Genomic DNA, 24,963 nt, shown 5'->3' with positions numbered 1-24,963 from the left:
TAGAATAGTCATTGCATGGTTATTAGGACATCTGGCTCCTTATTGCATGAAAATTGAAGTGTACTTATTATCCCATCGACGAAAAAGCAAAAGTGCCGGCGATGAAATTTAATTACCAACATAACCTTTGCATTTGAACTCTGTTGCATGTCAATCTATGTAACAATACAATATTTTGTGAACCAATATGTGCCTAAACTATATGTTGGGTGCCCACCTCTTCTATTTGCTACTTATATGTGTGTAAGATCACGCCACAAGTTTAGCCAGTAATAGGTTGTTGAACTCTATTGCATGGCCGTACCAGGTTGTTAAATTTCTCACGTTAATGGTGGAGCAAAATTAGGCAAGGTCTGATGCTTTCGACACCATATGATACGGGTGTCCATATGGGGAGATTGTGAGATGAGTGTTCGACGACTATGTTGGTCCACCTAATATACGATGATGAATGTTGACACCTGTGGTGGCACATGGAATAAATTGCAAGTGCACGGAATCGAAGTAGCTTTTTGAATAAGTATTATATCCACATAGAAACATGTGAGATTAACAATGGACTAACTTAACTAGGGATAGCAACAAGGTTAAAGATAGGAGTGTAGAGAGAACTTCTAAGGTTATTAATTTCTAATTTAAGATAGAGTTGTATTCTAGTGTTCACCTAGGCACATTACTAAGGAAGAGTATAAAGAAATATACTTCTTCCATCGCAACACAGGTCCAGCCATCCAGGTAGGCCTATAAACAGGAGGTGGACTATAGATGATCAAGAGACTACCACACGATTCATAATGTAGGGTGCATCCACGAGTAGCCGAAAGTCTAAGGACCACTCTTACACAGTTACTACTTTAACCCAAGAGCTTAACATAGATTAAAGCACTCAAAGATTCATGATCCTAATGAACAAAAGAGCACAATACTTACATTGAATCAAAAATCAATTACCAGAGATGTCTCAGATGCGGGCTTAGACATAACCTGAATCCACCACCAAGTTGAAGAGAGAGAGAGAGCACTGACAAGCCCAGTACTCCTCCAAACTCTTCCCTCACTCTCTATCTCACTATTTTCTATGTACAAAGAATAGAGCCTACTATGAAGGACTATTCTTCTCTTCAACTATGATCCTTATCTGGAGGGGGTCTAGGGGTCCTTTTATAGGCGCACCTGGCACCATATGGACCCATGGATCCATGGCAATGCTTCGTCTCAACTCTACATTCGAACCGACCTTGATAGATGGTAGAGATTCATCCTTAGAGGCAATTGAACAATCCTGAAGCCGACAGGTCGGTCGGGGGGGGGGGGGGGGGGCAGCCGACCTACATGTTGGGTCTCACCCCGCTCTTGCTCCTTTCGATGGGAATCTTCTTCATTATCTCTTGGACAATGGATTATAACCTAGTGGAGTTAGTTTTATTTTGAATGGACTTGATTTATTGACGTCGTATGGCCCACTAAGTCTGTTTTTTAAATATATCCTCCTCGGAATGAGTGAATGAATGAAAAGCTTTTGGCATCTGACATTACATAGTTGAGCTGGATAGAAATACTTTTATTTCACCTTTATTACTACAAGCGCGAGGTGGGGGCCGGTGTGTTACTGTTGCTAAGTACAGTACCAAGTGTAGTCTGACTCTGTTTTGCATTTGAGGGCTGTTAGGGGCAGGGGGCAAGATTGATCTTACCCGAATGAGTGCAGTCCCTCTCTCTATGCTTAATCCTTTTTCCCTTGCAATCATGCCTGAACCCTCCCGGCTTTTGTTTATGGTGTGCAATCATATTGCCATTTTGTTTCTCTTGCCATCCTGGAACCTTTGTCCCTGCAAGACAACAACCATTGTTAACAAGAGGGGGCTATGTTTCTTGTGTGGAGTATGACACACATCACTCTGCGACACACATGGGCTAGAGGTCTACTACCACTACCTCCTCATTGTGCTGGTCGGCCTCTGCTTTGTCGCCACCGTCCTTGGGGCGCTCCTGCCGGAGAGCTTCCCCGTGGACCTTGCCTTGGGCGTGCTCATGACGCTGCAGGGGCTCTAGTTCTACCAGACGGTGTTCAAGCTCTACGGGCCCATGCTCCCCGCCCAGGGGTGGATCTACAGTATAAGCATTGATGCCTGATGACATCAATGACTTCGTATAAGTACCACTATAATATCTAACATATTACAGTAGAAGATTATGAAGGTTTGATAAGATTATAGCTTAGTGACATCAATGGATGAAAATTCTAGATCCGCCCTTGTCCCTGTTGTGTGCGCACCTGATGCCGATGGCCACATCGAGTGCCTTGCACGCGCCACGCAGGAGCGCGCCGAGCAGCTCGCTAACTTCCAGTTCTTTGGGCTTGTGTTTCTTGTGTTCTGTTACGTGCTTGGGTAGTTGGGTGCTATGCTGTCGCTGCGGCGAGGTATGGGCACCCGGAGCCAGCCATGATGTACGACAGGCATGTTACGGCCATGGAGTGCCTTAGTGATGACGGCGGTGGTGACCGCCAGGAGGAGTGTGCAATCTAGTTGCTAATGGTGTTGCTCTGGACTCTGGTTCTTGGATTTGGTATTGCCGTATAGGAAATTCACTGATCACTGTACATGCATGATCAGAAACAGCCTGGCCATTCAGATTTCAGAGTTTTCAGACTTCCGGTATCAGGGTAGAGAGTGTACATTTTGGGATTAATTCAAGCAAAATTACCAAAGCCTTTTCTCATCAAATTTATACATGGTTTCACGAGTTGCTTAACTTCGGTAATTAACTGTTATTGATTTTCGATGAGGGATATATAAAATGAGAGGAATACTTGTTAGTGCAGTGGTGTTCTTGACAATTGTGTTGTAGATGACCCAATAATGTTCGTTTCATTCGTAGAGCGATTACATAAACAAAATTGCACTTTTCTTACCTCAATAGAAAAGCAGAGTTCTTTCAGAAACCAAATCTGAGAAAACTGATAACAGAAACCAAGGCCTTGTTTACTTCCCAAAAAATTTTGCAAAATTTTTCAGATTCCCCGTCACATCGAATCTTTAGACGCATGCATGGAGTATTAAATATAGACGAAAATAAAAACTAATTACATAGTTTGGTCGGAATTGATGAGATGAATCTTTTGAGCCTAGTTAGTCTATGATTAGACAATATTTGTCACAAACAAACGAAAGTGCTACAGTACCTGTTTTGCAAAAATTTTTGGAACTAAACAAGGCCCAAATGATGATATCAGTAATGCTTTACAGAGTGAAGGAGTCATGTGAGCAGTTCTCTTGTCGGCATTCGCAATGGGAATTATTCGGACCATCAGACCTGCAAAGCTGCAACTGGCTACCTGGCTACGTCCAGCGGGATGTGCAGTTTTTTTTATAAAGAAAGTCTTTATTAATTTTGGGATAAAATTAGAGTTGATACAATCGTAATCTTAAAATTACTTTTCACGTATTCATATCTAGTTTCACATGATAACAAAAATTTAGTAAAATTATGAACACACTTAGGGTGTGTTTGATTTAGCTATGAATTGTGAAAAAGTTATTATAAACTGTGAGTTGTGAAAAAGCTACTATAAGCTATGTGATGCTAAACAGTTGTAAACTGTTTGATTCAAATAATTATAAAATGCTCTCTCTATCTATCTGAAAAAGTTATTAGACATATTGTAAACTCCTTTGGATTTTAAGCTTTATGAATCTCGACTTGCCAGCACAATTCACACGCGACATGCGTCCAAGCAGACATTCCTGAAATTGAGTACGGCACGCTTAGCCGTTGGAAGAGGCACGCAAATTTCGGCCGGCAAAAGCTTTTGAATGGACCTGAATTTTTTGCTGTTTATCCCCATTTCCAGGGATAAATTCTGTCTTTTATTTGCATCCATTTATTTTTTCCGAAAGCGAAACATGAATGCGTTCCAAGCAATCTGAAGTTGTCCTTCTCTAATCTCAACTATCATGTCCTTGAGAGTAGGGAAGGCCTCATCACTGTGAGGTGCCACAAATGTAAAAATTACCAACTTGTGCTTTTTCTCTTCAGATTCTCCTGATGCTTATTCCCCACTTTTCTGAATTATTTACCAGGGTGAAACATGTCTTAACTCAAGGGTTGTGGACACCAATCTACAATCTTCCAATCCACATATTTTAACTCAAGAGTTGTGGACCGAGGAGATGCCACAGTGAAGTGTAGGTATCATTTATGAGTTTTACGCTTTTTTTTGCCATCGAATGAAAAGAGCTTTCCTTAGATTTTACTAGAATAATAAAAGTGGCCCATGGTTCATTTGGGGAACCCGACAAAAAACACATGGTAGAACATACTTTCAGAACAACCACCACGAGTTGTTTGTGATTTTTTTTTAAAAAAAACACCACAGTGACACAACTAAAAACCACTAGTAGCATAACAACGAGGCAAATGAAAACAAACTTAGGATCTATTTTGTTAAATTGTAAGCTGTGTGAAAAGATGTTGTAAGCTATAATAAAGTTACTGTGAGTTATATGTTGTACAAAAGTTGTAAGCTGTTTGGTTGAAACAAATATAAAACCTACCCTTTTTTCTCTCCCTTAAAACAGCTCTCTGTTCCTGCCTATTTCGGAACACAGAAAGCCAAAAGCAGGGTCCAAGGTGTTTCTGAAACTGTTCTACAAGAAAGCAGTTGCTTCTAAACAACAAGCAACTTGTTTGGTTAACTTTCTGAATTTTAGCAGAAAAATATTTTTTCAGAAGTTTAACCAAACACAACCTTAACCTGTTGGAGGACTAGGAAAGAGACACACAATTACCCATGGGCCAGAAGGGCCATCAAAGGACAACCACATATAAATATAAACTACTCAATGCAGACGACTAGATGGGGACTCTCCTGGCTATTTCTTTAGAATTAGTCCTGTATGCATTGTTCCATCTAGTTGCCCTCTACTAGAACTGTAGAAGAGGAATCTTCCTATCTATTTCTTTGGAATAAGTCCATGCACTGTTCCATCGTTCAGAACGTGTGGACTAGTTTCTATGGTCATGGCAACCAATCACACCAATAGTGAGTATTAGAGAACAATGAAAAAAAAATCACTCCCTCCATTTCATAGAAAATGTTATTCTTACTTGAGAAGTAAAACATTATCAATTTTGACCAATTATCTATAAGAAAGTTATTAATATTTATACTACATATAATCATTACCATTAGATGAATCACTGAATATATTTTTTTATAGTAAAATTATTTAAAAATATAAATATTGCCAATATTTTCTAGGTCAAGTAGACATGAAAAGTTTATTTATTTGGACGTTGCTGCTTGCATTTTTCTTCTATATTATATATTTAAAGCATGCAGTATAACTTGCGCGCATTGTACATGTTCAAAGCGGGCAGAACAAGCACTAGATAGGAGTCAAGTAAGGTGCAAGGGGAGGATCGATTGGCGGAAGAAGTTGGGGGCGGCTCGACTCTCAGCTACAAGCGACCGGTGAGTTTTTCTCTTTCACTGGATTCCATTCTAATCTAACACGAGAAAACAATCAGACACATGAAACACCTATAAATACATATTTAAGAACTTTCAGAAATTAAAATTTTAAACGACATGCACTGGCATACTGTATCTACAGGTGTACATGACTTTTTCCTTTCTAGATTTAGTTTGTAAACTCAACTTTTTTGTGACAAGCACATATATAAATGCACTACTTATGTGTATCATTTCAAACTTGCTGAAAACCCCAAAATATGTTTCAACTAAAGATATGATATGTTTGTCCTGACTAATGTTTCCCCCTACTATACACAGCTCACACGTATACACAACAAAATTTGTCGCTTCAGCCCTCGCAGATCCATGGCAGAGGTTGTAGCGGGGCCACTACCAAACCTCCTCGCCAAGCTTGCTGATCTGATCCATGGCGAGTACAACCTGCAAAAGGAGGTGAAGAGCGGGATCAAGTTCCTAGTGTCAGAGCTTGAGAGCATGCAGGGTGCTCTAGAGAAGATCTCAAATACACCAGTACACAAGCTGGACAATCAGGACAAGATTTGGGCTAGAAACGTCAGGGAGCTCTCCTACGACATAGAGGACAGCCTTGACATATTCATGGTTCGATGCAAAGGGAAGAAGCTAGTCAAACAGCATGGTTTCAAGGAGGCCGTTGATAAGTGCCTCGAATGGTTGATGCAGCCCAAGATTCGTCGTAAGATTGCTACAAAAATCAGAGACATCAAGAGCCGTGTTGAAGAGGTAGCCAAGCAACGTGATCGGTACAAGGTCAGTAATGATGCTGCTAAGCCTGTAACAGTCGATCCTCGATGGTTGGCTTACTACGAGGCAATAGAGCTTATTGGCATTGACGAGGCAAGAGAAGAGGTAATCAAGATTCTCGGAGAAGACAATGAAGTGCGTAGGCAACAATTTCCCCTAAAAGAAAAAGTGTGTAGGCAGCAACAAGACACGTACGATAGTTTCTATTGTTGGAATTGGTGGTCTAGGGAAGACAACTCTTGCCAATGCAGTGTATGAAAAGCTTAGATCACGATTTGATTGCTCGGCCTATGTTTCGGTATCTCAGACTCCTGACATGGATATATTACTCAAGGACATGTTCTATCAACTTGCAAAGAAAAGGAATGCAAGAAGTCAAGTTATGAGTGAGGTCAGAGAATTTCTCGAGAAGAAAAGGTACGAAAGCATCTCTGAACATACCCATCATAATATGGTTTCTTTTTCTTGGAAATTGTCATGCACCGTAATTGTTTTAGACACATCTCCATTTTTTTACATGCGGTTGAGAAAGGTGAACTTTACAACTTTATCTTATCACAGAAATGGAGAGGTCCCAACACATGAATCACCCATGGAAAAAAAAATCCGTCCAAATAAATTGGTAATCTTTGTCATATCAAATTAGACGAAGGTGAACTTTATATCGAAATGGTACATCTTGACAAGATCTATAACTTTGTAGCCAACAACCTTTTCATCTTAGATCTTTTAGAGCTTAATATTCATGAGAATTTCTCAATTTTTTAAATTGATACTTTTTAATTGTTCAAACTACCTGGGAGGATACATGCTCTATATAGAGTTCTAATAATACTTAACATGATCTACAACTTTATGTTTAACAAATTTTCATTTAAGATTGTCTAAAAGCTCAGTTTCAATATAAGATTCCGTAGAGTGAATATAAAATTAAATCTTCCTTGGCAGGGTTTTAGGAGACATGCCCACTCATGAATTAGAGTCAGACACTTTTTGGGAGCCGTGTCTATAAATGGTTAGATAGCTGTTATAAAAACATTTTTTGGGAGAGTATTTTCATTTATATAGCTGTTATAAAAACATTTTTTTGAATCAGAATCCAGCCTATTAGCCAAAATAATCTCATGATGAAGTAATTTTGAATCATTATCTGAAATGTTTCTTGAGAATCTAGATCCAAAATGCTTCATTGTGAACCTAGATTCCTATCAAATGCACTCTAAGTCATAGAGCCGTTTTGTCACCTACACTAAACAAAGGAAGCGAGAGGAAATGGAGACGCTTCATCAAATTATAACGCTATTACCTTTTACCTCTTAGGGTACTTACAATGTAGACTCTATCATAGAGTCTAAAGTTATTTATTAACTTAAACAATGTGGACTTAGGGCACTCACAATGCAAGACTCTATCACAGAGTCCAAGACAATTAATTACATATTATTTATGGTATTTTGCTGATGTGGTAGCATATTTATTAAAGAAAAAGGTAGAAAAAAATAAGAATCCAAGTCTTATTTAGACTCTAAATCTACATTGTTCGAGGTAATAAATAACTTTAGACTCTATGATAGAGTCTGCATTGTGAATGCCCTTAGTACGTGGTAAGCAAACTATAACCTTAACTAGCTTAATCCGATAGTAACATGGATTTCTTGTATTCTGTGCACAGATACTTAATTGTTATTGATGACATATGGGACATCACCGCTTGGAAAATGATAAAATGTGCTCTGCCGGATAATTGTTATGGAAATAAAATCATCACAACTACCCGTATTCTCAATATCGCTAAACAAGCTGGTGGTGCATACAACTTAGAGCCACTTTCTATGAACAACTCCCGAAAATTACTTTATCGAAGAATATTTGGAACTGACAGCAAAGACAACAATGAAGACAATGAAAAATGTCCTGATGAGCTGGTGGAGGTATCTGAAAAAATATTGAAGAAATGTGCGGGTGTACCCTTGGCTATCATTACCATGGCTAGTCTGTTGGCTTGTAAAGCAAGAAACAAAATGGAATGGTGTAAGGTGTGCAAATCTGTTGGTACTGGTCTTGAAAACAACTCAGCTTTGGAGAACATGAGAAAGATTTTAGCATTCAGCTATTTTGATCTGCCATACCATCTAAGGACTTGCTTGTTATATTTAAGTGTGTTTCCAGAAGATTATAAAATTAGCAAGAACCGTTTGATATGGATGTGGATAGCTGAAGGTTTTATTCAGTCTGGAAGACACTGGGGGACCCTTTTTGCTTGCGGCGAGAGTTATTTCAATGAGCTCATAAATAGAAGTATGATTCAGCCCATACATGACACAGACACTGGCTTGATAAAACAATGCCGTGTACATGATATGATACTTGATCTAATTTGTTCCTTATCAAGTGAAGAGAACTTTGTTACTATACTAACTGATGTAGATGGCACATCTCCTTCAAATATGACCCGGAGGTTATCCTTTCAAAATGGCAAGGAAGATCATGCTGCTACTCTGAACCAGCTGCAACAAGTGAGGTCAGCTGTTGTCTTTCCATCTGGCATTCATCTAGTTCCAGCCATTTGGAGTTTCAGAGTTTTACGTGTACTAGATTTACACAACTGTACTCTTTCACAAGATTACAGCCTTGCGTACATTGGTAACTTATTTTACTTGAGATACTTAGGTCTAAGTCGCACAGGTATTGCTCAGCTCCCAGAAAAAATAGGAAACTTGAAAAATTTGCAAACACTGAACGTGATGGAGAATCAAATTTCTTGCTTGCCATCTTCTGTTGTTCAGCTAAGAAATTTGATGTGCCTATCGGTTGACAAGTGGACAAGAATGCCAAATGGACTTAGGAACCTAACATGCCTTGAAGAGCTGTCAGAATTAAGAATCGACAAGTCGAGCGTGGACATTATAGAAGAGTTGGGCCAGCTCTCTGAACTGAGGGTGCTACATATCGTCTTGGGTAGATGGGAAGACAAGTTAGTGGAGTGCTTATGCAAGCTAACAAAGATACAGAATTTATGGGTGTGTTTGGTTTGTAGCCCCAGGTAGCCTGGATAGCCCAATGTAGCCAGGCCAGCCCGAACCTGCCCCCAGGTAGCCAAGACGGGGTTGTTTGGTTGCTAGGCTCTCGCTGGCCTGGTTTGTATGTTGAAGTGTTTGGTTTGATGTAATTCTACTTGGCTAGCCTAGTGTAGCCGACTTATGGGTGTTTGGTTGCTGGCGATCCTGTTTGGTGGCTTCACCCAAAGAGTGAACTGGTAGCCTTACCCCTTCCCTTGCTTCGCTGTAATAAAAAGCCGACATCACAATATTTAAGCTTGGATCAGACTAATCTGCGGAATGCAGATTTCCGATAAACAAACACAATGCATTCAACTGGAAGGATATAAATCTTCGTCATGAAGACTCGTGAAAGTAAGCCTGTTCTCAAAGTTCTCTTTTCAGCGAACTGAATAATCTTCGGTCATATGCAGATGGAAACCTTCCGGTGTTGAAAGCTTGAAGAGCACAATGGGGGCATAAAGTTAGATACTCATTGACTGTTAGAGCTCATTGAAGCAATCAAATGCAGTCTCGATACTCATCGACTGTTAACAGAGCTCATCGACTAGTCTGTGGACCGCAAAATTCTAGCAATCAAATGCAGTGAATTCAACTGGAATACATCTTCCATCATATACAGATATCAGATGGAAACCTTCCAGTGTTGAAAGCCAATGTTGAAAACCGTTCTTCGTTCGAAAGCCAATGTTAAAAACGCTATACGGGCATTTCCACGAGCACCTAGCGAACGTCCCTTCCCCCCCGAGACGAAGCTCGATTCGCCAGCTCCCCACAGCGAAATCCCGCCTCGCTACTTCCCTCCCTCTTCTGTGCCCTCCTCGTCGCCGTCGCCGGAGCCGGGGAAGGAGCTCAAGTCCAGCATGAACCCCTCCACCTCGCTGCTCTCTGAGTCGTCGTCGCCCTCCACGCCCGCGCCGCCGACGGGCTCCGTGATCTCCCCGGCCTCGCGCGCGTCGGGATCCTCCGCCTCGCCGTCGGAGCTGGGGTACTCGTCGGGCCTCGCCATCGGGATGCGCCATGCCATGCGTCTGTAGCTGTAGCCCCGCGCGCCACACAGACACGGCAGGAGCGGCGGCGCCGACACCACGACATGTGTGGGTCGGAGTGGGGCTTGCGGATGGTGGGTTTGGCGCCTGAGATGGAGGCAACCGCCGCGCGCGGCCATTGAGCGTAGCCGTCACAGCGGCGGCGCGGCGGAGCATGTCTCGCGGCGGGTGTGAGGAGAGTTTGGGCGTTGGGCGGGGCGGGGAAACGAGTGAACACTAGCCCGAAACCCTAGCCAAGCGGTGAGACTTCTCCTTTTATTCGGCGGTCGGCCGAGGCCAAGCAGGCCTACCACTCTGGCCGCACGCGGAGCCGGACGGAGCCAGGCCCCAGAAGAAACACCAACCCCGTGTTTCTTTCTGGGCCTGGCTCCAGATGTACGGATGGCCTCTTGGAGCCTGGCTAGATGGGCTGGCCTGCAAACCAAACAAGCGAAATCTAGCCCAACCTAGCCAAAACTCAACCTGGCAGCCCAACCAAACACACTCTATCTATCCAAGGCCCCGGTGGTAGCGATGAACGCAGCATTGGTGGATTGGATGACTGCTGGGCCGACGTCGCCCCTCGACACCTCAGTGCACTGAAGACACGGCGGAGCTGCTGGTTGTCAAAGCTGCCGACTTGGATGATGAATCCGTCGCTTGTTGCGAGTCTCACCACCGTATCCATTGCCATGACTGTGCTAGAGCTAGATGACCTCAAATTCCTTGGGAGGTTTCCAGCCCTTCGCTATCTGGATCTGGAGGTGCACCACGAGAACCACAAGAACCATGATCAGTTGGCTTTTGGTGCTGGTTCGTTCCCATGCCTGGTACGCGGCGAGTTCTGCAGGTTCGCATGGCCTGTGGTATTTGGACGAGGAGCTATGCCCAGGCTCAGAGAGCTCTCTTTCAGCCTTTGCTATGTGAGGATGGGGGGAGAAACTGGCACTGGTGGCAGCAGCAGCAGCCGTTTGGGACTAGGGAAGCTGCCATCTCTCCAACGTATCAACTTTGAGTTCGTATCTGAAGGAGCCACCAAGGAGGCAGTGAAGCAAGCGAAGGAGGCGCTGCGTCTTGCAGCACAAAACCATCCCAATCGTCCCACCCTGCGAATCTGATCAACTCGATTGATGCACGGGTTAACATGCAGGTGCGGTACTGATTTTCGTACAATATATATGCAAGTATGCATTATTTGGCCTTCTATCTGCCTCTAACTTTATTTTCTTATCTAACTTCCAGTTTTTTGGGCTTGTGTTTCTTGTGTTCTGTTATGGGCTCGGGTGCTACTGCTATACTGCTATGCCGTTGCTGCGGCCAGGTATGGCCAACCGGAGCAAGAGGAGTGGGCGATCTAGTTGCTAATGGTGCTGCTCTGGACGACTCTGGTTCTTGGAATTGGTATAGCTGTATGGGAAATTCAGAAATAGCCTGGCCATTCAGTGTTCAGAGTTTTCTCTAACCGCCTGGAGGAGTGCATGATCTATGATTGTAGTGACGGACCAGGAACAAAATCGATCGGCATGGAACAAAGTCGATCTCATGGGAAAAAAAAGCGCAATGCTTGTAGTGACGGACCTTATTCAAACAATAGAGGCTCGATTTGGTGCGGAAGGACTCAAATCGCACCAGGAAGCTCGATTCAGCCTTGTTTAGTCGTTCCTGAAAAATTTTGCAATATTTTTTAAATTCTCCATCACATCAAATCTTGCGGTACATGCATAAAATATTAAATATAAATTAAAAAAATAACTAATTGCACAATTTACCTTACACTATAGGAAACCAGGACTTTGCTGAGTATCATATGCTTTGTCGAGTGCCAAAAGTTGGACACTCGGCAAAGAGCATCTTTGCTGAAAGCCACACTCGGCACATGGCTGGCACTCGGTAAATGCAAACGAAATTGCTATGATGTCTTTTTTGCAAAAAAGATTTGGATGTAAACCAGGCCTCAGTAATAAATAAGCTTTATTGGAACCTATAAACAGGGACGTCGGTAGTCACGGGAGGGAAGCACGGGGGGTTGTGCAGTGAGTTTGGGGGGACTTTTGGTTCTATCTGCAGCCCGCTCGTTTTCTGCATAACTTTTCCTGGCTTAAGAGCGGGAACCAACCCAACCCATGTAAGCTCAACTGCCACGGTTTCATCAGGATTCGGTTTACTGTGGTGGAACCTGTCCACCCGGGTTTAAGTCCTCGACTTGACACAGGTGCTCACATTTTTCTAGATTTATTTTAGGATTTAGCGGCGTTATGATTTTAGTGGTAGGCGACGTGCCTCTCCACAACGAGGCACCTGTGGTGACTTCGTCAATCTCAAGATTTGCTGGTCCAACTTAGTTCTTCGGAGTGTGCGCTCGTGTTTGTCAACATCTACATTTATAACTAGGGTCTAGAAAAAAAGAATAAATGAATGAATAAATAAGGATGCAAACTCTTTGTGATTTAATATCAAAATAAGATTCATACTACTTTTTATTTTTATTTTTATTTTTATTTAAATTAGGATTTCTATTCAGCTTACTTAGATGGAAGGAACCTATTTGGATTAGGATTCGTAGTTATTTAGGTGTCTAAGCTAGGCATATAAAGTAGGAGGGTTATAGACATACAAAATACAAACAGTTTGGACATTCACATAGTTTGTTAGTGAGGACTAGACAAAAATAATAGAACAAAAATTGTGGCAGAAATTTTGCCTCTTTAGGATATAGATTTATACGGTTTCACGAGTTTCTTAACTGACTCCCTCTGTCCTATAATACAATGCTTTCTATGAATTTGAAGACAACTTAAGGGAACACTCAAATAACACATATACCCATAGATTATTCCAATTATAGCGTTTCTTCTCAAATCTAGGCTTCCTTTTTAACAAACCTTGCCAAATCAAAAACATAGTCATTATATAGAATGCATTGAATTTCAGTAGAAATTTTAGAAGTATTTATTTTAGACGGAGGGAGTATGCTGTCACGGTTACTGATTTTAGATGAGGGATATATAGAACGAGAGGAATACTTGTTAGTGCAATGGTGTTCTTGACAATTGTTCTGTAGATGACCCAATAATGTTTGTTTCAATCAGTCATAGAGCGATTACAGAAATCAAATTGTGCTTCTCCTTTCTTACCAAAAGTCAGAGTCCTCACAGAAACTAAAGCTATATAAGAAAAATGATTACAGAACCAAATTATGATATGAGTAATGTTTTACACAGAGTGATTGATCAGTGAAATAGTCACGTGAGCTGTTCTCTTGTCAGACCATCAGACGTGCAAAGCTGCAACAGACTACCTGGCTACATCCATCCAAATAATGATGGAAGCCTTTATCGATTTTAAGATCAAAATACCGAGTGAATATTTGCCGTAATCTCGATATTACTTCTCTCCTATGCATATCTAGATTCACGCAAGGTAAGAAAAATTTTTAATAAAATTGTAGACACACTTATTAGGCTTCTCTGAAAATGGGGAAGCTAAGAAAAACTATATTTTGGTGGATTCGGCTTTTGGCTCCAACATGACTTGGGTTTCATTGTTCTTGCCTTTAGAAGCAATTCTTTTGTGAGTTTGGTAGGATTTAAATAAGTCGATAGAGAAGCCTCAGCAAAAGTCCTACCAAAGAGGACCCAATAACTATCAATCCATAATTCATATTTAGGACAAAAAGCGTCCTTTGCCGAGGGCCAGGCCCAGGAGCCCTCGGCAAAGACTAGCCTTCGGCAAAGAGACCTTTGCCAAAGGCCTAGCCTTCGGCAAAGGTAGGCCCTCGGCAAAGATTGTCTTTGCCGAGGGCCGTGACCCTCGGCAAAGGCGTCCTAGTCAAAGTTGGCCCGTTGGGTCACGGCGGCCAAGAGCCCGTTAGGCTTTGCCGAGGGCTATCCGTTAGGCCTTTGGCAAAGTTTTTTTTTAAAAAAAAATCAATGTTCGTCCCAAAAGTTCTTTTTATAACTAGTCTTTGCCGAGGGCCTCCTTTGCCGACGGCTCCATGTCTGGCCCTCGACAAAGACCCCCTTTGCCGACTCGGCAAAGATTTTTTTATTTTTTAGTTTTTTGAGCCCATTTTTTTGTGTTTCTAAAATACGTTATTTTGAACCCAAATTTAAAATTTGGTGCAATTTTGACTTTATTAAATATATTTTCTTAGTTTAATTCTTTTCTTTATTTTTTCCGGATATTTCAAATTTCAACTGCAAGTGCATAAAATAAAGCAGTGTAGTGTTTCAAAAATGTTACTCATGGTATTTTGTGTATTTTGAGTCCCTATCTAAGAACTCGCACCAAATTTCGCGCATCTTCTTCGTGTAACATGACGAGCGACTTGCGGAATAAGTGTTTTAAAATTATATAAAATCCATACGAAGTCTGAAAATCACGAAACTCGTCGAGGTGTCATGTTATCCCATGTGTAGGCTGTGGTAAAAAATTGGGAAGGTTTCAAGCAAGTTGCGCTGTCAAATGCCTAAAACGCAGACATCTCCATGTGTGGGTTTTAAGCATCCGATGTCATAACTCGCTCGAAACCTTCTCAATTTTTTACCATAGCCTACACATGGGACAACATAACATCACGATAAGTTTTATGATTTTCGGACTTCGTATGGACTTTAGATAAATTTAAAACACTTTTTCTACAAGTCACTTCTCGTATTATGCGAAGAAGACGCGTAAAATTTAATGCGAGTTCGTTGATAGGGCCTCAACATACACCAAATAACATGAATAACATTTTTCAAAACACTACATTGTATTATTCCATACACATTTAGTTCAAATCTAAAATATTCGAAAAAATCAACGAAACAAATAAATTAAGAAAATATAGAAAAAATCAATATTGGCACCAACTTTAAAATTGAGTTTCAAATAATATATTTTTCCACTAAAACAAACTGACTAAAAAATGCAAAAAGAAAAATTTAATTTGCCGAGGGTCTAGCCTGGCACTCGGTAAAGGGACTCTTTGCCGAGTGCCTCATAACTCGACCCACGGCAAAGCCCTAACCCTAAATCCCAATCAGGCCGGCCCAAAAAAGCTACGCGCAGCCTTTTCTTTGTCCACCCTCGCATGCCCAGCCGCCGCTCCCCCGCCGCCTCCCGCGCGCGGCTATCCCCCGCCGCCGCTCGCCACGCCTGCAACAGGCAAGGGGCAACACACACGCACGCATCCTCTTCTCTCTCTGCAGTGGAGGACGAGGACTAGGCCAGCACCCTGCAGCCCAAATCAGATCTGGGGGCGCACAAGTGTGAATCGGGCCTTGTTCACTGATGATTCATCGGATCCAGTCGTTCACAGGCAACCCTGCCCTCCATGCCGCCAGCGCCGGCGGGATGGCTTTTTCGGCGGCGTACCCGACGTGGATGAGGATGAGAACCTGGCAATCATCACCCGCATCTAACAGAAGTCTCGAAAGATCGAGACCTTCCTTATGCAGTACGCACCTGTTTCCCTCTCCACCTCTCCCTGCTTTTGATTCGCCTGCTCATTTCTCTGCGGTGTTTGGGTAGGTTGAAGCCAGTGGAGGCCTTGGAAAAACGGCACTCGAGGGGTCGCTGCTCCAGACCCACGACGAGCGATGCAATGTTTTTTTTTCTTCTTATTATATGGCTCGTCTCGTTTCTTTCCGTGGATTCAATCTGGGTTTCTTGACTGTTGATGTCGTTTGAATGCAGTTGCGTAGTGCACCGCGACGGCATGTTCAATTCTCTGGATCCCTGAGTACTATGACATCCTCATAAAGTAAGAGATGCCACGTCTCCTTACTCCCTTTCCATTACTTGCTTCCAAGATCCAAATTTAGTAGACATAGAAGGTCAGTGGTTTGCAATTCGAGTCCTGGCAATCACTGCTTCCTAGAAGAGATTCCATAACTATACATATCATTCTGTTATAGATTTGCTGTAGTACCTGGAGCATGCTGATGCATGTAACGTTCTGAATTTTATCAGTAATTTGCTTGTTCCTGCTGAAGGATTCTGCAGCCTGGACAAACTGGTGTTGTTTTCTGTAAAATAAAAGTGATATTGCTCCAGTTGTATATCATATTTGAGAGTTCAGTGACTATATGCACTTATGTATATTTCAACGCTTTTATTTCTAGAGATGATATAAACGGCCTGTGTCTTATCTGTAACTGCAAGTCTAAATCTTGCGTGCTGTGTGCTACTGCTAGTGCGTACTAGAGATATATAGTTCATTGTATTCCATTGTTTTTTCAGAAGTCACTGAAGTAACTTGACTGTTCTTTTTTTTAAACCTAATCTGTAGCTCAAAGATACATTGAGAGTTCTAGTACTAGTTCTTGTGTTAAATCTTCATCCCACGTTTAAGTATTAAGTGAATACTTGTGCTGAGAAAAAAGAAAGAAAACAGTTCTTGTTTTGGCAACAATTAGCTCATATTTTTCTTGCAGCTTGAATATTTTGATGTCAATGGTGTGAGTGTGTGCGTGTGGTAACCTGAGAGGCTAATTTGGCTTAACCATGTAAAGAAAATTTCTAAGGATTAATACATGATCTGTGTATTTTGATGTCAATGTGTATCAATTATTTTGCTGATGTAATTAAGAGAACTAATGACTCACTTATCCAAGGTTATGGCACTTCTCACTTCTGTCCATGTTTTATTTCTCAAGTTTATGGCACTTCTTTTTTTTTAAGAAATGCATGTGTTAGGAAATGCTAGTTTTCTATCATAATTCACCTTCAAGATGATTTTAACACATAAGGAATAAGGATAAAAAGTAGCACTATGTTTCGGAAACTAGTGTATAAACCACCTTCAAGGAAATGCCTCGTTTGCATTTGTTCTTGTAAAAGGTCAGATTTATATTGCTTACCTAATGACCTGCACTTAGCTAGTTTTCATTAAGTGATCTAAATCAGTCCCATGTTCCCATTCTAAATATTTTTTTTGTCAATTCTATAGGGTATCAGTCAGCAAGCACAAAAGTCGATTGTGGAAGAGTGCACCAGTCATCTTTTGGTCTAAGTTATTTTTCAGCTACTTTTGTTGGTTCATCATACTAGTAGGATGGATGTAGCTAGAGTAGTGGAAACCTAAATTTTATTTGTAAAGGACGTGTTTAAACTATACAAACTATGAATGAACAATCTTGAAAGTTTATTTCCTGTAACAAATGTGGTAGGCCTAGATAGTTTACTTTTACTCTTTGTATATTTGGATGATGACTATGACTTATGTGCTGTGATGTGGTTAGATTAAGTCTTAGTCATCATCCAAATATACAAAGAGTAAAAGTAAACCCTATATATATCTATATCTATATATATATGTATATATATATATAGAGTGCTAACTGCTTCTTTTAATTATTGTATTTTTTTTCTGTAGTAGTGTCTTTGCCGAGGGCCTTGGAAATAGCCTTCGGCAAAGATTTGTTTGGAAAAAATCCTGAATATTTCTTTGCAGAGGGCCAGGATCCTGGCCCTCGGCAAAGGTTTTTTTAAAAAAATAAAAAAATATTTGCCCAAGGAAGCTCTCGGCAAAGAATTTTAAAAACATTTCTTTGCCGAGGGCCGGCCCTTAGCAAAGAAACTGCCAACGGCGCCGGCGCCGTGACAGCTGCTAGGACGGCCCTCGGCAAAGACCCCTTTGCCGTCTAAAAATTTTCAGAGGGGTCTTTATTGAGGGCAGCCCTCGGCAAGCCTTTGCCGAGGGTTTTGGAGCCTTTACCGAGGTGGTATTTTACTGATGTGGCAGCATATTTATTGAAAGAGATAGAAAAAAATAAGACTCCAAGTCTTATTTAGACTCCAAGTCCACATTGTTCGAGGTAATAAATAACTTTAGACTCTATGATAGAGTCTGCATTGTGAGTGCCCTGATGTGGCTTTGTACCATATCAGCAAGTCATAACTTTACATACTCTTCATATCTATAAAGTTGACAACGTTCTCACAACAATGGCTACCAAGATATTTGCCCTCCTTGCGCTCCTTGCTCTATCAGTATATTGAAGCTTAGACACATATTGTAACTAGTGGAACGAAGAAAAGTTGCATAAAATTTGTCATTGTCTATTCTGTATGGAAACAAGTTAACTTTGACATTTATAAAAGCTAGATGTAAATTAATTTGAATCAATAGCTACAATTCAATCGAAGTTATTCTTTTTAAATCTTTTAGCCATACTGAATATCCTTAGCTCTGAATTTTTGCCTAGTCCTCGCGATTAAGCATACAAGCCAAATGTTCTCGATGTTCTTTGGGACGAGATTCAACTCATGTGTAGGGAAAGCCAAAATATCTTTACGTAGACTATGATGAATTGAATGTGTGCCCAAGGCACATTGTTCTAGCAAAAAGGTATTTGAAGGAGTGTGTTGTCATGGAACTTCAAGTTACGGTGTTGTAGTTTTATGATAGAAAAAATCAATCCTGACCCCATCTTAGCCAAGCGTTTTTTGAGGTTTTTGCAGCATTGCTGAGAACAGTTTAGATTATTGATCATATTGTCTTTCTGCTCGAAAGAATCTATGCCTTTGAGCTCTAACTTATATGTAAGATAGCTAGGAGGATGGCCACGGTCCTCTTCGTCTGTATATTGAAGCTTAGACTCGTATTGTAGGTAGTGGAAGGAAGAAAAGTTGCATAAAATTTGTCATTGTCTATTCTATATGGAAACAAGTTAACTTTGACAAGCTAGATGTAAATTAATTCGAATCAATAGCTATAGTTCAACAAATACTCCCTCCACTCTAGTTTATTACATGCTCTAGGTTTTCACTAACTCCCCTAACTTTCACTTACTTCCTACTAAATCTATCTAAAATTTTGAACATCAAGTTTTTTCATTGAATTGTTTATGATAATGTCATGATAGCGCTTATTCTCATCAAAGTTTATTTAAAACTTTTTGATAGTTATACAATGTTGGGTATAGATAATTAAAAAATAAATTGTAACAAGGAACACAGGGAGTGTGTGGCAACTGTCATGTTTGGCTATAAGCATTCTAATTTCATAAATTCTATGTGTACATAATGGTTTTTTTATTTAGTCTCAATCTTTAGCATTTGTTTATTCATTGAGTAACTTCTCACCTAACTACCGTGCTATCTTCAACCATGAGTACAATACTACAAGAACGTCCGTTGATAAAGGCTTTGATCCACATGAGCAAGTCATAACTTTACATACTCGCCAAGTATATAAAGTGGACATTTATGATGTGGCTAAGGTTGTAACATGTGTAAAGGTGAAGTGATCATGCATGTTATTTCTATTGTATCAAAAAAACTCCAATAGAAAACAACAAGTGTTCCTTGTACTTAGTGGAAATTGTCTTTCATACATAGACCATATAATCCAACAAAAATAATAACTAAATGTCAAAATTGACTAGGTGCCATGTCATCTATAGCTTATCTGTTGTTTGAAAAAAGGCAAAATCTAAACAGGAGCCCTCACTTGTATAAATATATAGGCCCCAGATCAGTAGTTAATCCATCGCCCATAACACAGAGAGCAATCAGAAACATACCAAGGGAAACAAACATCAACGTCCTCACAACAATGGCTACCAAGATATTTGTCCTCCTTGCGCTCCTTGCTCTTTCAGTGAGCACAATAACTGCAGTCATTATTCCGCAGTGCTCACTTGCTCCTAATGCTATTATTTCACAGTTCCTCCCACCACTTACTCTTGTGGGATTCGAACACCCGGCTCTGCAGGCTTACAGACTACAGCAGGCGCTTGCGAATAGCATCTTACAACAACCATTTCCCCAATTGCAACAACAATCCTCGGCTCATCTAACCGTACAGACCATCGCAGCGCAGCAGCAGCAGCAACAGTTCCTACCAGCACTCAGTCAACTAGCCCTGGCAAACCCTGTGGCCTACTTGCAACAACAACTACTTGCATCCAACCCACTGGCTCTGGTGAACAATGCTGCATACCAGCAACAACAACTACAACAGGTCCTGCCAGTGATCAGTCAGGTAGCCATGGCAAACCCTGCCGCCTACCTGCAACAACAACAACTTGCATACAACCCACTGGTTGCGGCCAATGCTGCTGCATACTTGCAACAACAGCAGCTGCAACAAATCCTACCAGCACTCAGTCAACTAGCCTTGGTGAACCCGGCCGCCTACTTGCAACAACAACAGCTGCTTCCATTCAACCAACTCGCTGTGACGAACACCGCCGCATACCTGCAACAACAACAGCTGCTTCGTGTTAATCCAGTGGTAGCTGCTAACCCATTGGCTGCCGCCTTCCTGCAGCAGCAACAATTGTTGCCATTCAACCAGATATCTTTGATGAACCCTGCCTTTTCATGGCAGCAACCCATCGTTGGAAGTGCCATCTTCTAGATTACATATGAGTTGTACTTCATAACAAAGGTCTCATATATATCGGCGTGTGCAACTTCCAATAAATAATCAATATATTGTTTGAGAATTAATTTGAGTCAATTTCTTAAGAGTGTTCTTTGTATATTCATTTGAAAACATCAAATCAAAATTAAAGATACATGCTTGGTTAATATGTAGACAATACCGCATACTTCACCAAGCCAAAGATGTGCCAGCTCGAACCGCTTGAATGTTCTTGTTTGGATGTGTGCTTGTGTGTTTATAAGATAGATGTGACTGTACGTGCTTGTAGTTGAGTACTTAAATCTGTGATATGTTCTTTTGAGAAAGTGATTGGCACATATGCTTTGACCGTGAACACTCAAATCAGGTGCACATATACCAAGCAAAACATAATATAAGTTCATGAGTAAACCTATATGTGTGTGCAAAGTTGTTCGCGCGAAGTCTTACCTCTTAGTTATTGTTTTTAGTAAATATTTGGTGCATATGTTTTTTGCTAGAACCCAAATTGTGCATGACCCTATAATACAACATGTAAGGAAATATTTGGAGCCCATGATATTTGCCCTCCTTGCGCTCCTTGCTCTTTCAGTGAGCACAACAACTGCAGTCATTATTTCACAGTCATACAATTAATTCCTTCATAAATAAAAAAGGAATAGTAACAAAGTCCATGAAAAGGTTTTTCCCTCGTTTGGATTAGGAGTGAATTGAAGTTGTTCTTTTTAAATATTTTAGCCATATTGAATATCCTTAGCCCAAAATTTTTGCCTAGTCCGAATGATTAAGCTTACCAGCCTAATTGATAACTAAATGTCAAAATTGACTAGGTGCCATATCATATATAGCTTATCTGTTGTTTGACAAATGTCAATATCTAAATAGATATACATGAGCCCTTATTTTTGTAAATAGGCCTTGAATCAGTAGTTATCCCATCGCCACAACATTGATAGCATTAGAAACATACCAAATAAAATGAACTAGCAACGTTCAAACAACAATGGCTACCGAGATATTTGCCGAGTGCTCACTTGCTCCTAATGTTTTTATTCCACAGTTCCTCCCAGCACTTACTCCTATGGGATTCGAACATCCAGCTCTGTAGGCCTATAGACTACAGCAGGCGTTTTCAAATAGCATCTTGCAACAACTATTTGCCCAATTATGGATATAATGTTCTCTTTTCTTTGAAGCCTTTTTTCCCCACTAGGTTTTTGGGTGAGTTTTTAATGAGACTTGTGCATATTGTGGTACTAAAGGGGGAGTATTATAAAATCAATCCTGACCCCATCTTAGCCAAGCGTTTCTTGAGGTTTTTACAGCATTGCTGAGAACCGTTTAGATTATTGATCATATTGTCTTTCTGCTTGAAAGAATCTATGCCTTTGAGCTCTAACTTATATGTAAGATAGCTAGGAGGATGGCCACGGTCCTCTTCGTATGTATATTGAAGCTTAGACTCGTATTGTAGGTAGTGGAAGGAAGAAAAGTTGCATAAAATTTGTCATTGTCTATTCTATATGGAAACAAGTTAACTTTGACAAGCTTGATGTAAATTAATTCGAATCAATAGCTATAGTTCAACAAATACTCCCTCCACTCTAGTTTATTACATGCTCTAGGTTTTCGCTGACTCCCCTAACTTTCACTTACTTCCTACTAAATCTATCTAAAATTTTGAACATCAAGTTTTTTCATTGAATTATTAATGATAATGTCATGATAGCGCTTATTCTCATCAAAGTTTATTTAAAACTTTTTGATAGTTATACAATGTTGGGTATAGATAATTCAAAAATAAATTGTAACAAGGAACACAGGGAGTGTGTGGCAACTGTCATGTTTGGCTATAAGCATTCTAAATTTATAAATTCTATGTGTACATAATGGTATTTTTATTTAGTCTCAATCTTTAGCATTTGTTTATTCATTGAGTAACTTCTCGCCTAACTACCGTGCTATCTTCAACCATGAGTACAATACTACAAGAACGTCCGTTGATAAAGGCTTTGATCCACATGAGCAAGTCATAACTTTACATACTCGCCATGTATATAAAGTGGACATTTATGATGTGGCTAAGGTTGTAACATGTGTAAAGGTGAAGTGATCATGCATGTTATTTCTATTGTATCAAAAAAAACTCCAATAGAAAACAACAAGTGTTCCTTGTACTTAGTGGAAATTGTCTTTCATACATAGACCATATAATCCAACAAAAATAATAACTAAATGTCAAAATTGACTAGGTGCCATGTCATCTATAGCTTATCTGTTGTTTGAAAAAAGGCAAAATCTAAACAGGAGCCCTCACTTGTATAAATATATAGGCCCTAGATCAGTAGTTAATCCATCGCCCATAACACTGAGAGCAATCAGAAACATACCAAGGGAAACAAACATCAACGTCCTCACAACAATGGCTACCAAGATATTTGTCCTCCTTGCGCTCCTTGCTCTTTCAGTGAGCACAACAACTGCAGTCATTATTCCGCAGTGCTCACTTGCTCCTAATGCTATTATTTCACAGTTCCTCCCACCACTTACTCTTGTGGGATTCGAACACCCGGCTCTGCAGGCTTACAGACTACAGCAGGCGCTTGCGAATAGCATCTTACAACAACCATTTCCCCAATTGCAACAACAATCCTCGGCTCATCTAACCGTACAGACCATCGCAGCGCAGCAGCAGCAGCAACAGTTCCTACCAGCACTCAGTCAACTAGCCCTGGCAAACCCTGTGGCCTACTTGCAACAACAACTACTTGCATCCAACCCACTGGCTCTGGTGAACAATGCTGCATACCAGCAACAACAACTACAACAGGTCCTGCCAGTGATCAGTCAGGTAGCCATGGCAAACCCTGCCGCCTACCTGCAACAACAACAACTTGCATACAACCCACTGGTTGCGGCCAATGCTGCTGCATACTTGCAACAACAACAGCTGCAACAAATCCTACCAGCACTCAGTCAACTAGCCTTGGTGAACCCGGCCGCCTACTTGCAACAACAACAGCTGCTTCCATTCAACCAACTCGCTGTGACGAACACCGCCGCATACCTGCAACAACAACAGCTGCTTCGTGTTAATCCAGTGGTAGCTGCTAACCCATTGGCTGCCGCCTTCCTGCAGCAGCAACAATTGTTGCCATTCAACCAGATATCTTTGATGAACCCTGCCTTTTCATGGCAGCAACCCATCGTTGGAAGTGCCATCTTCTAGATTACATATGAGTTGTACTTCATAACAAAGGTCTCATATATATCGGCGTGTGCAACTTCCAATAAATAATCAATATATTGTTTGAGAATTAATTTGAGTCAATTTCTTAAGAGTGTTCTTTGTATATTCATTTGAAAACATCAAATCAAAATTAAAGATACATGCTTGGTTAATATGTAGACAATACCGCATACTTCACCAAGCCAAAGATGTGCCAGCTCGAACCGCTTGAATGTTCTTGTTTGGATGTGTGCTTGTGTGTTTATAAGATAGATGTGACTGTACGTGCTTGTAGTTGAGTACTTAAATCTGTGATATGTTCTTTTGAGAAAGTGATTGGCACATATGCTTTGACCGTGAACACTCAAATCAGGTGCACATATACCAAGCAAAACATAATATAAGTTCATGAGTAAACCTATATGTGTGTGCAAAGTTGTTCGCGCGAAGTCTTACCTCTTAGTTATTGTTTTTAGTAAATATTTGGTGCATATGTTTTTTGCTAGAACCCAAATTGTGCATGACCCTATAATACAACATGTAAGGAAATATTTGGAGCCCATGATATTTGCCCTCCTTGCGCTCCTTGCTCTTTCAGTGAGCACAACAACTGCAGTCATTATTTCACAGTCATACAATTAATTTCTTCATAAATAAAAAAGGAATAGTAACAAAGTCCATGAAAAGGTTTTTCCCTCGTTTGGATTAGGAGTGAATTGAAGTTGTTCTTTTTAAATATTTTAGCCATATTGAATATCCTTAGCCCAAAATTTTTGCCTAGTCCGAATGATTAAGCTTACCAGCCTAATTGATAACTAAATGTCAAAATTGACTAAGTGCCATATCATATATAGCTTATCTGTTGTTTGACAAATGTCAATATCTAAATAGATATACATGAGCCCTTATTTTTGTAAATAGGCCTTGAATCAGTAGTTATCCCATCGCCACAACATTGAGAGCATTAGAAACATACCAAATAAAATGAACTAGCAACGTTCAAACAACAATGGCTACCGAGATATTTG

At 40.6% G+C, this 24,963-nt stretch overlaps 3 protein-coding genes and 1 pseudogene across 7 annotated transcripts; 3 read left to right on the top strand and 1 right to left on the bottom strand.

Moving 5' to 3' along the window:
- LOC8079127 (putative disease resistance RPP13-like protein 3) lies at nucleotides 5,283–9,922 on the top strand. 5 transcript variants are annotated; one of them, XM_021460762.1, is made up of 4 exons: nucleotides 5,288–5,476; nucleotides 5,798–6,679; nucleotides 7,935–8,783; nucleotides 9,735–9,922. In XM_021460762.1, the coding sequence occupies exons 2-4, from the start codon at nucleotides 6,579–6,581 to the stop codon at nucleotides 9,781–9,783; spliced, it is 999 nt and encodes a 332-aa protein (XP_021316437.1). In that variant the 5' UTR covers nucleotides 5,288–5,476; nucleotides 5,798–6,578; the 3' UTR covers nucleotides 9,784–9,922. The 5 variants fall into 5 exon arrangements, 4 of the variants coding, with proteins under 4 accessions (XP_021316436.1, XP_002451149.2, XP_021316438.1 ...); XM_021460761.1 differs by lacking the exon at nucleotides 9,735–9,922 and having other exon boundaries at nucleotides 5,283–5,476; nucleotides 5,842–6,679; nucleotides 7,935–9,571; XM_002451104.2 differs by lacking the exon at nucleotides 9,735–9,922 and having other exon boundaries at nucleotides 5,283–5,476; nucleotides 7,935–9,571.
- LOC110435322 lies at nucleotides 9,766–10,565 on the bottom strand (annotated as a pseudogene).
- On the top strand, nucleotides 19,828–20,792 carry LOC8079125 (kafirin PSKR2-like). The gene has a single exon (XM_002451103.2). It carries the CDS (start codon nucleotides 19,894–19,896, stop codon nucleotides 20,698–20,700), a length of 807 nt encoding a protein of 268 aa, XP_002451148.2. The 5' UTR covers nucleotides 19,828–19,893; the 3' UTR covers nucleotides 20,701–20,792.
- On the top strand, nucleotides 23,055–24,029 carry LOC8079124 (kafirin PSKR2-like). The gene has a single exon (XM_002451102.2). The coding sequence runs from the start codon at nucleotides 23,129–23,131 to the stop codon at nucleotides 23,933–23,935; it is 807 nt and encodes a 268-aa protein (XP_002451147.2). The 5' UTR covers nucleotides 23,055–23,128; the 3' UTR covers nucleotides 23,936–24,029.

This window comes from Sorghum bicolor, chromosome 5 (genome assembly GCF_000003195.3).
Source record: "Sorghum bicolor cultivar BTx623 chromosome 5, Sorghum_bicolor_NCBIv3, whole genome shotgun sequence".
In the NCBI taxonomy this organism is placed as follows: Eukaryota; Viridiplantae; Streptophyta; class Magnoliopsida; order Poales; family Poaceae; genus Sorghum; species Sorghum bicolor.
This window is presented reverse-complemented; position numbering and strand designations above follow the sequence as displayed.